Source organism: Crocodylus siamensis, chromosome 2 (genome assembly GCF_052110815.1).
Source record: "Crocodylus siamensis isolate JL-2025a chromosome 2, ASM5211081v1, whole genome shotgun sequence".
In the NCBI taxonomy this organism is placed as follows: Eukaryota; Metazoa; Chordata; order Crocodylia; family Crocodylidae; genus Crocodylus; species Crocodylus siamensis.
The window spans coordinates 132390385-132410827 of NC_143396.1; the positions used below are offsets into that span (position 1 = coordinate 132390385).

The window sequence follows — 20443 nt, forward strand, 5'->3', positions numbered from 1 at the left end:
ACCAATAGGAGTCACTTAACATAACAAAAAGCAGAGAAGCAAAATGTCGCTCCTGATTAAAATGGCTGCAGTGACAGATGAAGCATTTCCAGTAGCTAAGCAGTTCTTTGATCATGTCAGAAGGCTCCCACAGGAAGTGTTCTCCTGGATTCAAAGCCAAAAACCATTTTAACGTCTCAAAAGGGGTAAAATGAAAGCCCTTTTATGCCTCTCCATAACATTACTATAGACTTGTACTGTTCCTTTTTAAACAGACGTGCACCTTGGAAGTCACTGGACCTGAAATTTGATCTCTTGTATGATTTATGTGCCATCTTCTCTGATTACACAAATATAAATATAACAGGCCTTTTCTGCAACATTGAAACAGTTCAGGATTAATACCAGATGACAAAATGGACCATGTACCAGGAGGAAGAAAGTTACCATAAAAGCTCCTTCGCATTAATGGGCCCATTCATTCATGTGGCCACTATTCCACAGGGGAGCCGGACATAAATTATGTATTTGACATCTAGTTACAGATGATTATATCTGACATAATGAAGTTATAATAGAAGGAGTTTGCACATTGTTTGGCTATTAAGTGCCCATTTATTGTCCCTGCACCAGGTGTGATGGTGATAGGCCATACAAATCATCCAGAAGAAATGCCAAAATGGGCTCCCTTCCTGACAAAGTACCACACATGTTTATTAATTTAACAGCTTGTCTTATGCCTCCCCCATCTGCTCATTTAAAACAGTTATTTGCTCTATATTGCAGAAGGAAAAGGGTGGCCAAAAATTAGTGGAGAGGAAGAAAAAAAAAGTTTGAGTGGGGTCTAGTGTTGTATACAAAGTGACATTCTTCTTCCACATTGGATTAGTTCAACAGATTTTTTTCTTGAGCTTTTAATAGGACATTCACTTCTGATTAGTGCTGCTTGAGTGTATGTCACCCTAGATGGTTCCAACCTTCAGCTGTTGCCTGTGTCAGGAAGGAGAATGAAAAGTACCACCAGTAATGCACAGCTCAATAAAGTGTAAAATGAAGCATTCCTATTGCAAAGACTCTCCAGGATAGGAATCTATGTCCATTTAAGCTTATCAGACAATATTTTATCTTAAGGCAACTTATAAAATAGAATTGCAAGACAGCTTTAAATCAGAGTATATGACAATTTCCAAAGGAAAACTCCCTGACAATAAGAGGGATAACTGATATAAAATATTAAGTCCCTCTTTTTTTAAATAGTAGAAACAATAGAGAAAGATACTACCTTAATAAGGAGATGAACATATACATCACTTTACTTTGAGGCATTTGTTGTTGTTGTTTTTTTAGGAGATTTTTTTAAACAAATTTTCTTCAACATTTCGAAGTGTAAACAGGATTATAATACTTCCCATCTCCATGCAGGATTTAGCATTCCTAGCACAAAGGCTCAATTAGCTTTTTCTTTCTGCTGCGGAGAATGCTGTTACTTTATAAATAAACAGCAGTACCTGTGTTGTCCCTCTGAAATGGAAACACACCTTTGAAAGAAGTAAGTGCAACAGTTCAACAGCACAGCAGCAACAAGGGTGACAAACTAACAGTTTGCAACTGTAGGTAGTTACAGAGTATGGACTGGATTAAACAAATTAAAAAAAACAAAGAGAAATATTGCAGGATTTCTCAAAGACTTCCGGGAAATTTGTTTATATAAGCTGAAGCCAAAAAATGTCATTTGCTATGCTTATTTGAGGGGGGGACAGGGGAGATGGTATGGACCATATTCAGTATGCCTGTGTGAATAGGGATGTATTTGATTCAGATCCGGCTGATTCGGAGGACAGTGATTCGATTCAGGGATTCAGATCACTGTCCCAAAATGATTCAGCCAAATCTGCTTCAGAAGATTCAGGGCTGATTCAGAGAGATTTGGTGATCGATCGGCCGGGGAGAGGCAGGCACAGCTGGGTGGCTGCAGGTTCTCCTGTGGCTTCTCCAGCTGTGCCTGCCTCTCCTCGGGTTGGGGGAGTCATAGGAGAAGCTGGGAGGCTGGGCTGGGCAGTGGATGGGGTCAGCCAGGGCAGCCATGGGGGCTTTTCCTGTGGCTCCTCCAGCTGTGTCTGCCTCTGCCCTGGCAGGGGGAGCTGTGGGACCTGTGCCCTGCTGCCGTTTGCCCAGCCGTCATGGGCGGGGGGGCACGATGCAGCCGCGGCTTGCTCTGGGCGGCAGCAGGGCATAGCCCCTGCTCCGAGCGCTGCCACACCTGCATCGGTGCTCGGAGCGGGGGCTCTTCCCCGCTGCCACTTGCCAACCAGCGCAGGGGGAACAGGATGCAGGTGCAGCAGCACTGGGAGAGGGGACTCTGCCCCAGCCCCAATCCCTCCCTCCCCCATGCCCCTTACCTCCCCCCTCCACTCCCCACAAGAGCCTTACCAGGTCGAGGCAGCTGTGTTAGCTGCCTGTTTACTCTATGGCCGAATCTCCAAAGCAACCAAAGCTTTCCCAAAGCTTTCCCAAACTGATTCAGATGCTTCAAATTGATTTGGAGCTTTTCATTGGTCTCCCTATCTAATTCACATTCAGAGATTCAGTCCCCAAATCAGGCAGAATCTCCTCCAGATAGAATCAGCTATCGAAGATTCATAGAACCCTAATATTAAGTCCAGTTGCCACCTGCTTCTTCATCTCATTGGCTTTGGATAAAGCTGCTCAGAATCCAGATTTTCAGGGTCAGATTCAGAAGTGCTCAGAACCCACAATTAGAGCTTGATTTTTCAGAACAGCTCACTTTGCATTTAGGCCTAGCACCCAACAGCGTTTTTCAGGACACTTAGAACCACATTTTCAAAAGAATTCAGTTCCCCACACACTGATCCATTTGCAGATTGGTTTCTCAGTGTAGTGATTGAGTTATTTAAGATTCAGGTCACAGTGACTAAAAGCTCAGTTCAATTTTAGAAAAGAACATTAGGATTACCATATTTCCAGTTTCAAAAAAGCGGACACCTGTGGAGGATAGGGGAGGAGGAGGAGAAGAAGGGGAAGGGGTATATGATTGTGGGGGGCAGTGATATGCCCAGGCCCTGCCTCTGCCCCTCACTCCTAAGCCACACCCCCCCAGCCCTGCTGCTGCCTCTCACTCCTGACCCACTGTACCACACCACCCAGATCATGCTGATGCTCCTCACTCCCAAACTGCAGCCCCCCCATCCCAGCCGATATCCCTCACTCACAACCCATAGCCGCCTGCCCCACCCAGCCCTGCCAGTGCCTCTCACTCCTGACCTGCAGCCCCCTGCTTCCATGCAGCTCTTTCTCTCATCTGCCTCCAGCTTTGGGGCCCATGTGTAGAGCACGTGATCCCCCAGCCTCCAATCATCTGCCCCTGCTACTCCCAGCCCAAAGCAGCCAAGCCAGAAATGCCAGGAAAAAGCAGAGGCAGAGCAAAATCCAGAACATTTGCTTGCATTTCAAAAACGGATGGAGGACAGAGAACCAAAAAAAAGGACATGTCTGGGGAAACCCTGACGTATGGTAACCCTAACTATATAACCTGAAAGTGTCATCCAAGCCAGAAAAGTCACTGAAAAACTGGCTGTACATCCTTCTGAATCAGGGGAAGGGACAGTTAAAAAATTCTATCCCTTAGCAATGGTTAAAATCTTCCACTGAAATGAACTGGGTTATGCATGCAGTACGAATAATACAACATTAATCAATCTGTAGTAAATTGTTGTGCATAACCACCTGGCATTTAACATGTGCAAGATCTGTTTGCTACATAGCTCTGTTTGTTATTATAGATCTGATATACTGGGGCTGGCTTGAAAACCACAGGGAATAATCCTGCTGCAAAATGTTAAGTGTGGCTTACTGGATCAGGGCATAGGTTGCCTATTGCCCTGCACAGATATAAGGAAAAACTCTTTAGAGACACAGAGAGATCCTAGGGAGGGGGATGACCAGGTCTGGCAGAAGAACCCTGGAAGCAGCAAAGAGGCCAAGAGGGAAAAACTGCAGGATTCTTGGAGATGGAGACAGACAGCAGAGACAGCATGACAGTACTGACAGACTGGCACAGGATCAGTTGTGTCAACTGAAAGGTCATTCAGGAATCATGCGTGCCCCTGGCTCCCAGCTTGCTCAAAGACCTTAAAAGAAAACATTTGGCCCCTCACATAGATCTTCATCCCTGAAGAATGTCAGCCTAATAACATGGCCAAAGGAGTCAATCTATGGCCATTACTAATTAAATGGAGGAAGAATAAAACCCTCCCTGCTCCCCAAGAGAAAAAAGGGATATCATAAAAAAACAGAGTACCTTCCAGCGTGGGGCAACACCCTACTACTGCAAGTTGTAATAGAGAAAACAAAAAGGTGGGAAAAGCAACTATGATCGAGCTGTCACAGATGCAGGCAGTGGGATTCTGAAAAGCCAAACCCTGCAGAGATCAATGAAACTGTGGAGTGATACAGAGATCAGACGGGATAGCACTGGGTGAATGAATTTCTCCGTACTAAAAAATTCATGTCTCTGTCTCTTAACTTGCATTTATATGGGAAGAGCCAAGTAATGGCTTAGCATATTTTTTTCAGAGGCGTTTTATTTTCTTGGTCCACGAGGCAGCAAGAGCTCTGATGTTCTGAACCCAAATTTTAATAGGTTGTAAGAAGCATTCCACTTAGCGGTCTTCAGAGATACTAACTTCCTCTGCCAACTTGTGTGGAGAGGTTTGTAAAACCTGTTTGGGATACTTTGAAAGACGACACCAGAATTCATGCTTCTAGCATGCTGTTCGCTGCCAATAGGATGGACAGGTGCAGAGCTGTAAGGTGTATGTATGTGTCAGATCTGGTGATGGGGGATAAAAAGAAAAGGGAGAAAATGATTCCTGCTTAATGTAGGAAGACGAGGCCACCATGGGCAAAAATCCAAGAAAAGCACTATGGAAGGTTTTTCTGGATGAAGAAAGTAAATGAAGAAAGGATGGAGAGTACAGCAAACCCCCAGTTTAGCTGATACATTCCCCATAAAGAAAAGTTCATGGAAAGGAACTCTGGCTGGAGAGATCTGCCTTAAAAGAGTAAGAACGAACAGGCTTTCCCCTAAATTTATTTTATCTGTTTTTCATTTGTAAAGCTGGTGATCTTAAATAAGTTTCCCTCTGTATTTATATGTTTTGAAACCATTTTACTTCAACTTGAATAATCCCCTGAGTTACCCAATTCCCTCAGGCTTCTATTTGAAGGAAAACTTTGCAGAACACTAGCTCAACAATGTAGATTATTGCCTCTGACTGCTTAACTTTAAAGCCATGGATATATTTTATGTTTAATATCATTCCACACATACAGTAAAATCTGTTTCTATAAACCTTTATAAATAGTTTTAGTATGTGGATTCAGTGAGTTTAATTCAGTCCATTCACTGTATTTTAGCACCTGGCAGAATTTTAGTCCAAACACTAAATTTCAGTTATTACTCTATATGATAATTCCATAAAACTCCCTCCTAAGCCAGAGCATTAGAGTCATTCTTATCTCAGAACTTCTTTGCCATTATCAGTAACAAGTAAACCATTTCCAAAATGCAGGTTATAATCCTTAGTTTATGAGATCACAACTTGTGGGTACAAGAAAAGGTTTGACGTCATGAACTAGAGATTAGCATCTTATGCTCAGTAAGAAGTAACCGTGTGAGCGAAAGAAAGAGGCTTCTTAAATGCTAAAAGCTAATAACTATCTATTAAAGACAGGGGTTAAAACTCAGAAAGGTAAATAGATTTCCCCTTATCTTTATGCATAAGACTGAAAATCCAGCCTCTAGCCTAGACAGTTAACATGTTCAGGACTATGCATAAGGAATCAGCAGTTGTGGCTCAGGATTTCTGGAGCACTGCATCTGAAACCCTATGAAAATGTATTTGCAACAGCCATAGGTTTCAGCTATTGAAAAAAAATCTTACCCACCTCTGGAATTAATCTGCATATGAGTATATGTAAACAACCACATAAAAGTAACTGCAACATAGTCCTGTTTGTTCTATTAAAAGTAGATGTAAAAATAATGGTTAATGGTGCTTCATATATGAAACTAATTTAAAAATGTTTTCTAATTAATGGAAGGGTGGGCAAAGAGAAATAACTTTAATAGTGAGTGCTGATTCAGGGCCTTATTTTTATAAAGTGATTTACAGTGTCATTACTATGTTTCTATATAGAGTAGTGCCTCAAAGTAATTACCTTGTAATGTATGGTGACACTAATGCGCTAGTAAACTACTGGAGTTTATACTCTCTTCAGTACTAGCATCAGTACACTGAAAGGTAGGAAAAATGCACTGCAGACATAAATAATGTAGGTAAATGTCACCAGTGATAAAATTAAAAATAATAAAAAAAAAGACAGCCACAAATAAATCTGCCAGCTGAAAGTTGCAGTTGTATATCCTACAGCAGCGGCAGCATTCAAATTGTATAATTAATTTTCTTAAAATATGCAAAACCAGGATACTTTTATATTCATAGCCCAGCTCCCTTCAGTTTTATTGAAATTTATGTCAATGCTGCAGTGTGGCTACTGCATTCCTTCTGCTGCAGTTAAATGCAACAGCGACTTTTACCCAGTGATTAATTCAATGCTGGGGGAATATGGTGAGGAAACTAAATAGTCAAAGCAATAAAAGGAGACAGAGGCAGCCAAGGCCCTAAGGAAAGGCTGTATGAAAGACCACCTGGTGGGGTTGGAAGGTAAGACAGAAAGAAGGGAAAGAAGAAACAGATGATGACAACACGACTTAATGGTTTAGTGTTCATCCTTGCTTTATAATAATCAGTGTTTCCCATTTTATAGATGAGGGAACTGAGGCAAACATGTTGGGAGCAACTTGTCCCCAGGATTGCTCGCTCCAGCCCTTGTATCATGAGTCTCACTGGATCTGGAGTTTTTCTTACGCTCCCACTTGCTTGAATCCTGTAAGTATGTGAGAATCCCAGCTCTCTCTCTCTCTTTTTAAAGCAGGTTTGTATCCCTCAAGGATCTGGGAAAGAATTGAACACGTGACCTGGGTATATGCTACCTAACATCTCAGAAACCTCAGGGAAATAAAAACAACTTCAAACTTATTTTAAAAAATAAAATAAAGAATCTCATGATTGCTGAGACAATCTCATGGCTGCTCTGCTTGAAGAAGTGCTGAAGTCACCCAGCAGCAAAGCCAAGAATAGGAATATAGGCCAGGTACAGATATTATACTTTTACTGATATATGTGATCAGAAAGCAGTCTATAGCCATAACAGAACACAAGTTTGGCACACAGACTGGTGTAAAAATGGCAGAATCTGGTCTAAGATTTGTGCCTCTCCCCCAGCAAAGGGTGAATGTGTGTTCTGTTCACTACCGATCTAAACTACACTGCTTACAGAAAACCATGTGACTTCGATCAATTCTGCCTCAGGCTTTTTGAACATCTGTATTTAGCCATAATACCCCAGTCCTAGCCCTGTGCTTTCTTCATGAGGTCATATGGTCTAACACATGGTAAAGAATACCAAATATTACTTATTATATGCTATATAAAAAAAAATCTGCAGGAAGTAAATACTGACTAGGGTTACTCATGTACTCTCCTGACTGGTGACATAGTGACTACGTCTACAACTCCTACTAACAATCACCAGGCAAAATATCTCCTTAGTGTTTACTGTTTTTACATTGGCAAGGGTAGGACAAGGAGGAGTATGACTCACTGTGGCCACATCTAGATGAGACGCTACTGTGTATTAGCGGTGGGGGACACTAACCACGACACGATGCTACCACACGGTAGTAACAAGCTACTGCGCAATAGCTCATGGCTACTGCACAGTAGCTTCAGAAAAAAAACTATGCAGGGATACTACTGCACAGTAATGCCAGTTACTACGCAGTTATTTAGTACTTGGTTATGCAAGTATTAAATGATTGTGCAGTAACAACTCCATAGTCTGCCGGTTGTATAGATGTGGCCTGTGTATAGCTGAATGCATTATGCATTGAAAATGTATGCCAGCAACGTGAGTGCTGTCTGCTGCACAATAGAATTGTTCACTTCAAATTCAACAGGGCTAGGACTTTGTCTTCAAATCTGCAAAGAGCCTAGCCCAACATCTGAGACACCAATAAGCAAATCAATATGATGGCCAGCTCATACCCTGTATATAGAAAGGACCTTTCACATACTGATCCTATGAAGACAGAAAATCAGCATGGATTGAGCCTCAGGATGTCTGTGGAGTGGAGCAGGGTGGGAGGGCAGGAGAAGGAGGGGAACTGGCATTGGGTAGGCTAATTATTGAAAGCCTGTGTTGGCTTGGAACAAACTGAGATCAACAGTACAACATCCTCCCTTCTAGCTTGCAAAATTTTGCTCTTGACTACATTGCTCTTTTGGTAGGGCCTTGGGGGCAGCTGTGGCCAGGACTAGTAGGGGGTAGAGGTGGGGCACAGAGCTGATCCTGCACTTGTATGGACTTATTGTATTTAGGGGCAGAACCACCACATATTCTGAGAAAAAGGTTAAGTCCCACTCCCAGTTTGCCAAAGTTATGGTAGTCCACCAATCACCATGGTTTCTGAGGCAAAGGAATGATGAGGAGACCCTGAGAGAGCTTCTCATTATGTTGAACTCCTCCCACAGTCTGCATAATGATGACATGCCAAGGGGTAACTTTACACAGAATAAGCATTGCAATCAAGGTCAATGTGAGGATATATGCAGAGTGCTAAACAATACGTGACCGAGACCAGAATAATAAAATAAGAGGGTTGGAAGAGACCTCTAGGGTCATCTGGTTCAAAAAGGGACACACCTTTTTGGCCATCGTTTCACAAAGTAAGCCCTGTCTCCTCACTAAGTTCCACTCCAATCTCCTTCCCCTACCTGAACCCTTGCTCTGTTTTATCTTTGCCTCCTGCTCTGTTGCTCTGCCTTATCTTTCCTGCCTGATACATTACTTTGCTTTCTTCACTCTGCCAGATACATTACCCTGCTCTCCTCTCTGCCTTATCTGTGTTCTCCCAGCGCCTTGCTTAATCTTCCATGTGCCAACCAAAGCAGCAGCACATTCCAAAAATGGTGCGCATACTGTGGGTTGGCCACCTCTGATCTAGTCCAACCCCCTGCACTGATGCAGCACTTGTTGTCCCTAAACCATCCCCAGACCATTCTCAAGCCTCTTCCTGAAAACTCTCAATGCATTTTTGGGGGGCAATTGGTTCTTTAAAATTTTCAATTGTTAGAATGAGGAGACACCATGCCAGCTGGGCCAGATGGCATTGCCAGGCAGGGTGAAATCTACTTCATCCTCTCTGCCATCTACAAGTGAACTTTCAGCTTATTTCAGCCTGCCACAAGTGGGGGTGTCATTCTTGGATCTTGCTTCTGGAGCTGGATATGCCCTCTGGAAAGCAGATGATTTTTGCAAACCCAGAACGACTGCAGAAGCTAATCTAGTGATACTGTCATCTCTGCCTCATGCTATTCTAGCTAGCTCTCCTAACCGCCTATAGAAAAGCATGGTGATGTATTAAGCACAGCTAGTCTATTCAAGTTTTGAATGGCCCCAGCCAGCATCAGAGAACCCTAAAATCATTTGGGTGCCAGGGTTGCGGACCACTTTTGCCTTGCCAGAGTCCTCTGTTACAACATGCCATGTGATCAACAACAACAAAAAAACTCTAGAGATCTTAAAAAGTTTTGAGCTATTGAGAAGCAGATGAAAATCCAGAATGTAAGACATACTAGACTCTGTGAGAACTCACATGGGGAAGGACAGGAAGCTGACAGCCAAATACTTGAAACCTTGTAGTGTTTCGTACAATCAACACCACCTGTTTTGGAATCAGTTCACATTCCTTTATGAATAAAATAGTTTTGGGAGGTGAAACAAAAGAACAGACCACTGGCCATTAGGTACCACTTCGTGAAAATACAAAAGGATTCTCCAAGAAGTAAAACTGAAAAGACATCTTACATACAGTAAGGTCCATTTCACTGTTTATAGACCTTATTGCTGAATTTTCTAAGCAAACACCCATGTTCAAAACTGCTAACAAAAATAAACAAACAAAACAAAACAAACCCAGCAGAAACTACTTGGAAGTTTAAATCTTGGCCTCCCTGAAATTAACGGCAAAACTCATTGATTTCACTGGGCTCAGGACTACAGCCAGACCACAGTTTAATTTGGCCAGCAAAGTTCTGAAGTCACTTTGGAGAGAGAGAGAGAGAGACTATATTCTCAGTTTCAGTTTACAGTGGCAGAAACTTTCTGTACTTGAACTGGACAGAGAAGTAAGAGGGTAGAGCAAGGAACCTTTTCACAGCAGATTCTACTATCCTTACCTGTTGCAGACAGTATTAAGAGGCCTACTCAACAAGTAAGGTACCAGCTAATCAAAATAAAAGTGTCAGAACTCAGACATTGACTTTACTAAGCTCCTACAGACACTGAAGATCGTAGGTATCACATTGTCCATTAATGCAGAGTAAGTTGTAGGGGCAGCGACTGATTTGCCTGCATGTTGTATAAGACACAAAAAACCATTGTGAATGCTAAACAAATAAGCTAAGTACAGATGGTCCAAAAGCCCGAGGCTGAATTGATTCAATCTTCACAGGTTAATCTAAGCTGTACAGATTGAACCAATTAGCAAGTGAACAGACATTCACTTTTGATTCCAGAAATGCAGCCACATGCCTGCAGTGGCTCAGGCCAGAAGCTTAGGTGGGGGGGGGGGCGACAGGGACAGACGCACGACACTGAAGCAGACAGCATGAGCCAAGGCTAGCCCACTTAGCCTGAAGGGTGTGGGGTTGCAGGGGAGGTGCAAAGCATCCTTGGGTGCTGGGGGACTGTGAGTTAACTTGAATCTGGAAGGGATCTGGGATGGAAGTTCAATAAATCAATTTAACCTAAATCAGCAAAGTCTGATACTACATTCATCTAGGTTTTTCTAAAATTGGTTTCAGCCATTTTGAAAGCAGTTTATACACACTGAACTTCTGTTGTGTTACAGATTTGAACCAGTTTCCAACCACTTATACTACTTCTTTGTGTAATTTCTGTCCCTAGCTATAAAAATAATATGTTTTAAGAAGAAGGAAATCCAAATGCTTGTAACCCATCAGTTCTGGGAATACAGAGTCACAGCCAGTGACTGCCTTGAATTCCACTAGCATGTATAACATAACCATCTGCAGTACTGAGCTAGGATTTGGTACTAAGCACTGCTATTTAGAAAGAAGTTGTGTTTACTTGTTATTGCACTGTACCCTGCATCAGCATTTGCAACACAGCATGCCTGGGGAAAGGTACTTTTACATAGGATTCCACAGGATATGTCATTATGCTACAGGATGGTAGGAATTACCTGACGAGATGAGCCTAGTGGTCCATGAAGCCCCGCATTCTGTCTCCAACTTTCTGCACTGCTAATTCCTGAGCAGGACACCGTTCTGCAATACACTGCCTTTAAACAAAGTCACCCCAATAAATGACTTAGAGCCTTAGGTTTATGGAAAGTGGTTCCTCAACATTTTCCTACACAGGCATTTTTCTTTCCATACCTTCTTATATTGCCTGCAGCAAATCTGAAACAATATACCAGAACCCCTGCTCTCTCACTCTTCCTGATCACAAACTTTAGAGATCCTTCCCTGCAAATAATATCTATCTATATCTGACACAAATCTTCAAGCACAAGCCAGTGCTGACCAAGACAATAAATATAAATAATCTATACTTAGATTTGATTCTAATTTACAGACATCACTAACCTAGACCCAAACAAAGCTGATTTGGACTCTTACACCAACGGATTGCCAACAGCTAAGCAAAAGGAGTAAAGCGAAAAACTATGAACTCTGCAAGAAATGTGAATTTTTCTTTCAGGGACAAGCCCTGTTCCTTGAGCCAAGGCTGAAAACATGGTTGATTCTCCAGGATCTGGCATAGCAGAGAGGTGTTCCTCTCATACAGACCACAAGGCCAAGTTCCTCCATGAGTACAGCTTCATCAATCACAGAGTAGCTGCCAGTCAATCCAGCTCCACCTATTCCATGACTGGAAATTTTCCTGTGTGCCCCACAGCACCATGCAGAAGCAGTCACCATTGGGATCCGTAATGCAGCACCACCAGAAGGGAGGGAGGAAAGGTCAAACAAGTTTAAAAATAACAATTCTCCTTCATAAATGCACAGCATACTGTGGGAGTGCTAAATATTTTAGGACAAGCACAGTATTTTCACATCTGCTTGAGGAACGGAGAACATGAGACATCCATTCATGGTAGAATTCCTTTATGTCAATGGAACTAATCTGCTCTGATGAGTGGCCTTGAATGACAGGGTATAACTCTCTTTGAGGTGGCTCTGATGCATACAGAGATGAAATTCACTCACACCTATGGCTATATAATTGTGCATGTACACAGAGACTGTGTTACTGACTCACCCTTAGAAGGCGGCCTCTCCAGATCTGAATCAAGATGAATTGGCGGAGCAATATAGGAAACTTGCCCATGATGAGCCTGCCCTGTGGACAAATCAAGGGTTTTAGTTTCTACTACGTCCTGTTCGGAGAAGGAGGATTTTAGTTCACCAAGCCACAGTCTTAAAACATTACAGTACTAATAGGTTTGGAAACATATTACTTGATTACATATTTTTTCTTGCCCATAGAAATTCATGATTAAAGTTAACTTCAGCTTTAAGAATGCCTCTGACCTCTCAGAAATCCACCACATCTGGAGAAGTTTTGTTTCTTCCACACAGACATTTGTTGAAATTTAGCATTAGCGCTTATATTTCCTCCACACCAGGCATGTCTACACATGCAATTAATGTGACTGAATAAATTCTGGTGCAACTTGAACCAGAGTAAACTAAACCCAACACCACCATCTATACGTGTGCTTAAGTGTAGTAATTTACTCCGCCGTTGGATAGTACCCATGTCTGACAGGAATATCTGACAAAACTGTAAATTAATCTACACCAGCGCAACTGCCACACACATGTAGATGATGACATTTTACTATGCAGTAAATTAGTATTCTGAGCAGTAAAGTGCAAACAACAACTCGCCTTCCTTTCTCATCACTGTGTTTCTCCCTGTATCCTGTCTGAACTGCTTGAGAAAAAGGCTATTGCAGTGTCATGTCCTCTTTACAAGGAATTTCCATGACATATTCTTAGCATTTCAGTCCTGAAAGGCCATCCAACAGGCTAGCATAACTCCAAAAGGGAAATGGATAGCGTGTCATTCTTCTGAGAACTCTTCAAACTATATGAAGTCATTTACAATGACAAACAGTGGCTTCTCAGTTGGTCTACAGGAGACACATTTTTTTGCCTGTACAGTTTACAATCATGCTTCTCAGAAAGGAAGCTGTTCAAATCTCAACATTTCAATGCCATTTTTTTAGTTGTTAAGGATGTTGTTCTCCAGTGGATCAAAAAGTAAGCATTTATACTGAGAAACTTTTATTTATAATAAAAACATGTTGTTATAATTCATCTATTTACTGTAACAATTTACAAGGCTGTTAATCTCTTTTTCTAAACAAGGAAAGTTAATGATACATAGATTACGATAACAGCTAGAGTAACCTTCCCATTTCAAGTAATATTCGTGCAGTAATAAAAGCAGTTGATTCCTCTTATGAGGCACATTCCAAATAATTAATATGGCTCCCTGTTGACATTTGCTGTTGTTGCTCCAAGCAGTTTTCCAGCTAGTGTCATAGAGAGTAGAGAATTGGTGCTTTCTTTAGAGTTCTTTGTAATGATATCCAAGAAGAGCTGGTACAAGAAATATACTGAAAACATTTCTTCAGGGGTATAAAACATTAAATGCAAAAGGATACTGTCTGCATGGACAGGATGTATTTACTGCTTAGCACTTAGCCTGACTCAAGCAATTTACATTATTAGTCACTACAATAAGTGAACATTATTTGGGTTTAAAATCTATTGGCATGCCATAAATTTTATATTTGCTTTTTCAGTGTTTTAAGATAGAAAATTTGCTTCAGGCAAGCTTGTCACAGATAATACGTGAAGGTGCCTTTCCATTCTCATCTACATGTTTAAATCCCAGCTGATGCCAATAGTTAACAGAAGTCATCATTTTGACAATTGCTCAGTAGTGCAGCAGAGACAAACTAGTTGCTCCTCATAGAATCATAGATGTTAGGGTCAGAAGGGATCTCAACAGAACATCAAGTCTGACCCCCTGCCTAGGCAGGAAAGAGTGCTGGGGTCAGATGACCCCATCCAGATGCCTATCCAGCCTTCTCTTAAAGACCCGCAAGGTAGGGGAGAGCACCACCTCCCTTGGAAGTCCATTCCAAATTTTGGCCACCCTTACTGTGAAGAAGCTTTTCTTGATATCTAGCCTAAATCTGCTCTCTGTCAGTTTGTGACCATTGTTCCTTGTTACCTCTAGAGGCACCCTGGTGAACAGAGCATGTCCGATCCCTTGCTGTGTACCCCTAAGGAATTTGTAGATGGCCACAAGATCAACTCTCAGGCTTCTCTTGCAGAGGCTGAAGAGGTCCAGGTCCCTCAGTCTCTCTTCATAGGGCTTGTCCTATAAGCCCCTAACCATATGTGTGACCCTCCTCTGGACCCTCTTGAGTCTATCAACATCCTTCTTGAAGTACAATGCCCAAAACTGGACTCAGTACTCCAACTGTGGTCTGACCAATGCCGCACTCTTTGGATCTATTTTTCGTGAATCTGCTGATGTATGATAAAGTGTGGTTAGCTTTGCTGAGGATTTCCTCACACTGACAACTCATGTTCATCTTAGAGTCCACGATGACTCCGAGATCCCTTTCCGCTTCTGTGCTTCTGAGAGGGTTGCTTCTCAGCCAGTAGGTATGCTGGATATTTTTGTGCCCTAGGTGCAGCACTCTGCATTTGTCCTTGTTGTACTGCATCCTGTTGTGTACTGCCCACTTTTCTAACCTGTCCAGGTCTGCCTGCAATTGTTCCCTACTCTACAGAGCGTGCACTTCACCCCACAATTTAGTATCGTCCACAAACTTGGACAGAGTACACTTCATACCCACATCCAAGTCATCTAATAATATTTTAAATGCTGTAACTCCCCCCAACCTTTCATATTTAAAGAAACAATTTAAATTTATGGTTTGCTATTACTTGACAATGACCCTGCTTAGGGGGAAAAATGGTCTCCAAGAAGATATTGAAGTGAAGATGTACACAAATTCTTGTGCTGTAACTAGAGAAAAAATTCTGTTTGGAGTCACACTGGTGTAAATTAAGATCAATTCTACTGGAAGTATTAATAAACTCTTCTTCCAGTTTGGCATGAGTGCAGGGGCAGAGCCCTAGGAGTTGAGAGGGATAGCTTTCATATGCAACATCAGAAGTTGCAGGCCAAAATCCTGGGAAAACCCTGGGAGTAAAAGTAAAAGTGATAGGAACTTTTATTTCAGGATGTCAGATTAAATGACCACAGTGGTCCCTGCTGGCCTTCCTAAAGACACTTGGCCTTTTCCATTGACTTCATTACGAACCAGGAATGCACCCTATGAAAAAGGGTTATAATCTGAAGGTGGAATCCCAGCACAGTTGAATTCAGTGACAAAAAACTGTATCACTGTCATGGGGTCAGGATTTCACTCAGAACACTAACATTTTTTAATCTTTACCCCTCCATCACTTAGATAAAGGACCAGAGGCCAGATTCAAAATGCGGTTGATGCATTCTCATCACCTCTTACCCTGAATTTATTACACCTTTCCTCTTATGTGCTGCTCAAATGGTTATGGGCACATGAAGGCACATGTGCATCAGCATACGTCTATGCATATTCTTAAAGCGAGCATACAGCAGATTGGACTTCTGTAAAGAGGCACAGACATGCATGCATAAGGCACCCAACTGGTCCAGTTAACTAGACATCTCTAAAGAAAGCTCAGCTGACACCATGATGTTGTGGCTATTAGGAAGTCTGTGTTTCCATCAATCAGACTGGCTTCTTAGCACAAAGCTCTAACATAAGCGTGCATGTGAATGCTCTCACAGTATGTGGGACATTTATGACCTTCATTGTGACCTTCCCTATGATTAGTTTGGGCAGCAGTTCCAAAGGAAACAGGCTGTTTTCCAACGCCATTTTTGTTCCCTTTATCTTTTTATTTGATCAGTCCTCTTGCAATGTCGCCCTCTCTTCTGATTTTCTTAGAAGTTGTGCAGTATTTGTCATTGACTTCAAGTTCCAGCTCATACAGTTGAATGATGACGTGAGGATCTCTCCCTTCATTAAATAAATACATAAAATTATCTTAACCTTCGTTGATGTAAAGAAATTTGAACATTAAAGACTTAGAAACCAAAAGGCAAATAAAAGGAAATCAACCTTTTGCTTCCACACCCTCGCTGCTGCAACATGACAATTTTGAAGCCAGGCTTACATTGTTTTGAGACACAATCTATTTTTAATTTGGCCCTATAGACTCTGAAACTTGATAGGGGCATAATCATGACTTGCTAATATAAGGCTAGGTTTCACAGCTATCATTCTGGTGTTGAGCACTTATCTGCACAAGTAGTTCTACTGAAGTGGATGGGACTATTTAAGTGAGGGCTCAGAGCTCTAAGTGCACTGCACATTAACTAGTAATGGGTTAATGAGTGGGAAACTATGGCTGTGAGGCAAAACAGTGCTTGAGTTGTAAGTAAGATACTCTTAAAGTATTTGGAGTGCTCTAAAAATAGCTGAACCTTTTTTAAATGAACGGCTCCATTTCAAAAAAAAAAAGAAAAAAAAAAAAGGTACCCACCACTGACAAAATACCACAGGTCAAGATGTCTCTTTTGCTGATGAAAAGTTGGGCATGCTTAGCATTATAACAGCTTGCATTGCCTTCTTTAAATCCCATTCTGACTATAACCATCTGGTGTTTCTGAGCCTGACTCTCAGGTAAAAATGTAAACAGCAATCAAATGTAATCAAAGTAACGAGTGATAAAGTTGCCAATTTAATCTCTAATCTCTTCATTCGGGTTTCTTTTTTCCCCTTTATCTCATCTGTCATTATTCTCCTCAGCCAAGTTAGCAGTGTCTGAGGGAGTATCACTGTGGCTGCATGCTTGGCTTGCTCAGGAAATGAAGTCAGTGATTGTAGACCAAAGGTCCTCTCCCCATCAATGGCAACAGGAAAAGGTGCGGGAGAGGGTTGAAACAGTGGAAGCAAAAAAATAGACCTCCATTTATTTAAATGCACTGCTAAAAATGACAGTTGTTGATGGAAGCAGAATGGGAGGCTGCAAATAAAAGGAAGCCTGTCTTTCTAATCATGGCTTTGGTGTGTGGATAAGTACTATGAGTAGGTAAGACCTGGTTTGGTCTACACTACACTATACTACAGTGCAGTACACTACAGTGGGCACAGCTACACAAGACACTTACTGCACATTGGCCTAATAACCCTTTGCAGCAGTGTGACAGTTAAACCTTGTGCTAACAGCCTACTGTGCAGTGTTATTAGGTTAACACAAAGTCAGTGTCACAAAAAAAACATGCACTGGCACTACTGGACAGTAACTCTAGTTACTGTGCATTTAGTTAGTGCTTTATTAAACAAGTACTAAACTGAACATGTGGACATGCCCACTATCAACAGAAGTTGCCCTGGTTGCCAGTCTGCCATGCACCCAGAAACAAATTTGATATGTTGGCAAAGCTTAGCTTTCCCATTGTCTGAACTCACTCCAGGGCCTAGTAAAGAGATATTCAAAATTAATCTACGTTTCATATATTTTCCTTACAAAAGCAGTTCCATGGCCATCCTTACAGTAGTATCTGAGTGCCTTCTGGTCAGCAAAGTGTTTTATCCTCACAGCAGTTGTTGGAGATAGGAGTGTGGCACGGCACTGTGCGTGCCTGCCACTTTAAGGTCCTGGAGCTGGAAGCCACCAGGTGCCTAATGAGGGCAGCCGTTTTAGGTTCAGGGCGGCCCATATAAATAGCGCAGTTTGGCTGCTAGGGGCAGGCAATAACACTGCCTGGCCAGAGGGCTGCTGAGTTTCATCCAGAGGTAAGGGGGGAGCTGTAGGGGATGGTGGGAGGCTCCTGGTTCTGGGTATGACCTAGAACTGCACCCCGCTGGGAGTGGGTGGCCTGGTGGGGCTAGCAGTGGCATGGGAGGCCCCCAGGAAATGCCAGTGATCACCCTGATGAAAGGTGGGTTGGGTGCCTTAACCCCTAGCCCTCACCTTTGGGTGGGTTGTATTCCATTGGAGGCAGTTGTGGGGGTGCAGTTCCATTGCAGGTAGTTGTTGGGGTGCAAGCCCTGAGGAGGAGAGTAGGAAGCCAGGGCCAAGTATGGCTGACGCTGCCTGAGCCCTGTGGGGGTCTGAGACCCTGAGGGAAAGAGTTGAGCCAGGCATGGCTGTGGCCATCTAAGCCCACCCAAGGGCAGAAGCCCAGAGACCACTAGTGGAGGGGGCAGTGAAGAGGAGCCCCAGTGAGTAAGAGGCAGAGATCTGGGGGGCTGCGCTGAGGTGCCCCAGTGTAAGGGGGCAGTGTTTGCAATGAGAAGTCCCAGTGTGAGGGGGGCTGTGATGAGAAGCCCAGTGAGGGAAGAATGGGGGTTCATGCAGAGAGTAAGAGGGCTGAGTCCTGACCCCAGTGAGTCCTCCACAGTGGAGAGGCAAAGCATGGGTCAAAAATAACATCCATAGTAGCACCATGACCTGCTGCCGGGGGGGGGGGGGGTGAGAGTCCCCTGTGAGACCCTGAGGCACCAGTCATGGTGTGAGGTACCCCAGCTCCCTACATCTGTGAAGGAGGACCCAGAGAGAAGGACCCCAGGGAAAGAGTCAGAGTCAGAGTCAGCTTCCCCTGACTGGCCCAGGTGGAGGCCAGGACCAGGAGGGTCAGAAAGGCAAGGAGGCCCACTGAGAGGAATGCCTAAGAGCCAGGGGCCTGGGGCCCCAACTGGCCTGGGGTGGACCAGGGCTAGAGGAGCTGAAGGTCCCAGTGAGGGAACCACACCCGAAGAGGGACCTGCTGCAGGGAGATGTAGCCCAGTATGTCGGCGGCAAAGTCTGCCTGAAGGGAGGAACCCAGGTGGGGTCCTACAGTAGGATTCTGGGGCCCATCGTGTTGGACTAGCGTGTATGAGAACATCATGGTGTCATCTGGGCCCAGAGGGTGGACTCCTGGAGAGAGTGAGGGGCTTGAGACTCCAACCTAATTGAGAGAGTACCCTCGACTGGCCCAGACTGGTCAAAAGGGCCAGGTGCCCATTGCGAGGGATGCCCAAGAGCTGAGGACCAGGGGTTCTGACTGGCCTGGAGGTGGGCCAGGGCTGGTAGCCAAAGGTCCTGGGAGGGGACCACACCTGAAAGGGGAAAAATAGCATCAGGAAGCTACATAGCCAGTATGAAGGTGGATGAAGCCACCTGATGAAAGGTCTCTAGGGTGGGGTTCAATTAGGAGGACTTGGGGCCCCAGTGATGAAGAGAACACCTAAATGCCGTTTGCAAGGCTTGGGCTGCAGTGTAGGGGAGGATTGAAGCCACAGATAATGCCCCCTGGCAGCAGGGCAAAAATGACCAGCCTCCTGCTTAACCATCTAATTAATTAAGTAACTAATTAAGATCAAGGCATGGCAGACGAGAAAGTGGGTGGTTAGCCCAGAAACAGGTGGGCGGGCCACGCAGAGATGGGCCCCGCGAAGGCCTCCTGTTACAAGTAAGTATTACCCCTAAGTCCAGATGTCATACAGCAGAGTAAGTGACTTGCCCAAGGTTAGAGAGGAAGCCTGTGGAACAGCCAGAGATTGAAGAAAGCTTTCCAGGATGCCAGCTCCTAATATTTCCTTGGTGCCTCTGCATTTACCATTTGGCTATAGCGTCAGATCACAAACTCTTATCCAGTTTACAATTCAGTATTCTAATGTCTTCTGGCATTGCTGTTCACCTGTCCACTATTCAAAGCGTATTTGAGAGATGTGTCATCTCATGTTTCTCAAAATAGAATTTCATTTAATTTCATGCTTAAATTTCTTATAATTTATCAGTTTCTTTATTTTTTTTCCTTTCCTCTTGGTTGTTTTCAGCACATATGAATTTAACATCATCTGTGAATTTAATCACCACAAATGATGCTTTCTTACTCTCTCCTAGATCATTAATGAAGTTAAGTGCCAGGGAACTTAACAGTGACTCTTGCATCATTATTTGCAGACCTTCAATGGTTTTGATGTATCAACATACTCACAGGCAAGTCAATTTGAACAAAGATCGTGAAAGTTTTCCTGAGTCACTACTGCAAATGTTTAACTAAAATATATCTATATTACATTATATTTCCTGGTTTCCCTTCAACTTCTAGCTTAATAATTGTATTTTAATAAACAATCCAGTTTGGGTGGCAGGTTTTT

General features: G+C 43.1%; 1 protein-coding gene across 15 annotated transcripts in view; it reads right to left on the reverse strand.

Annotated features, from left to right (window-relative positions):
* The window catches only part of ADGRL3 (adhesion G protein-coupled receptor L3), an 875465-nt gene that overhangs the window by 249911 nt on the left and 605111 nt on the right, over positions 1-20443 (reverse strand). For 13 of the 15 annotated variants that reach the window (XM_090036868.1, XM_090036864.1, XM_090036854.1 and 10 more), the window contains one exon: positions 12472-12552. The exons of the other annotated variants lie outside the window; for them this stretch is intronic. In XM_090036868.1, the coding sequence (XP_089892994.1) occupies positions 12472-12552 (81 nt within the window). The remainder of the gene's footprint in view (positions 1-12471; positions 12553-20443) is intronic. 15 annotated transcript variants of the gene reach the window in all.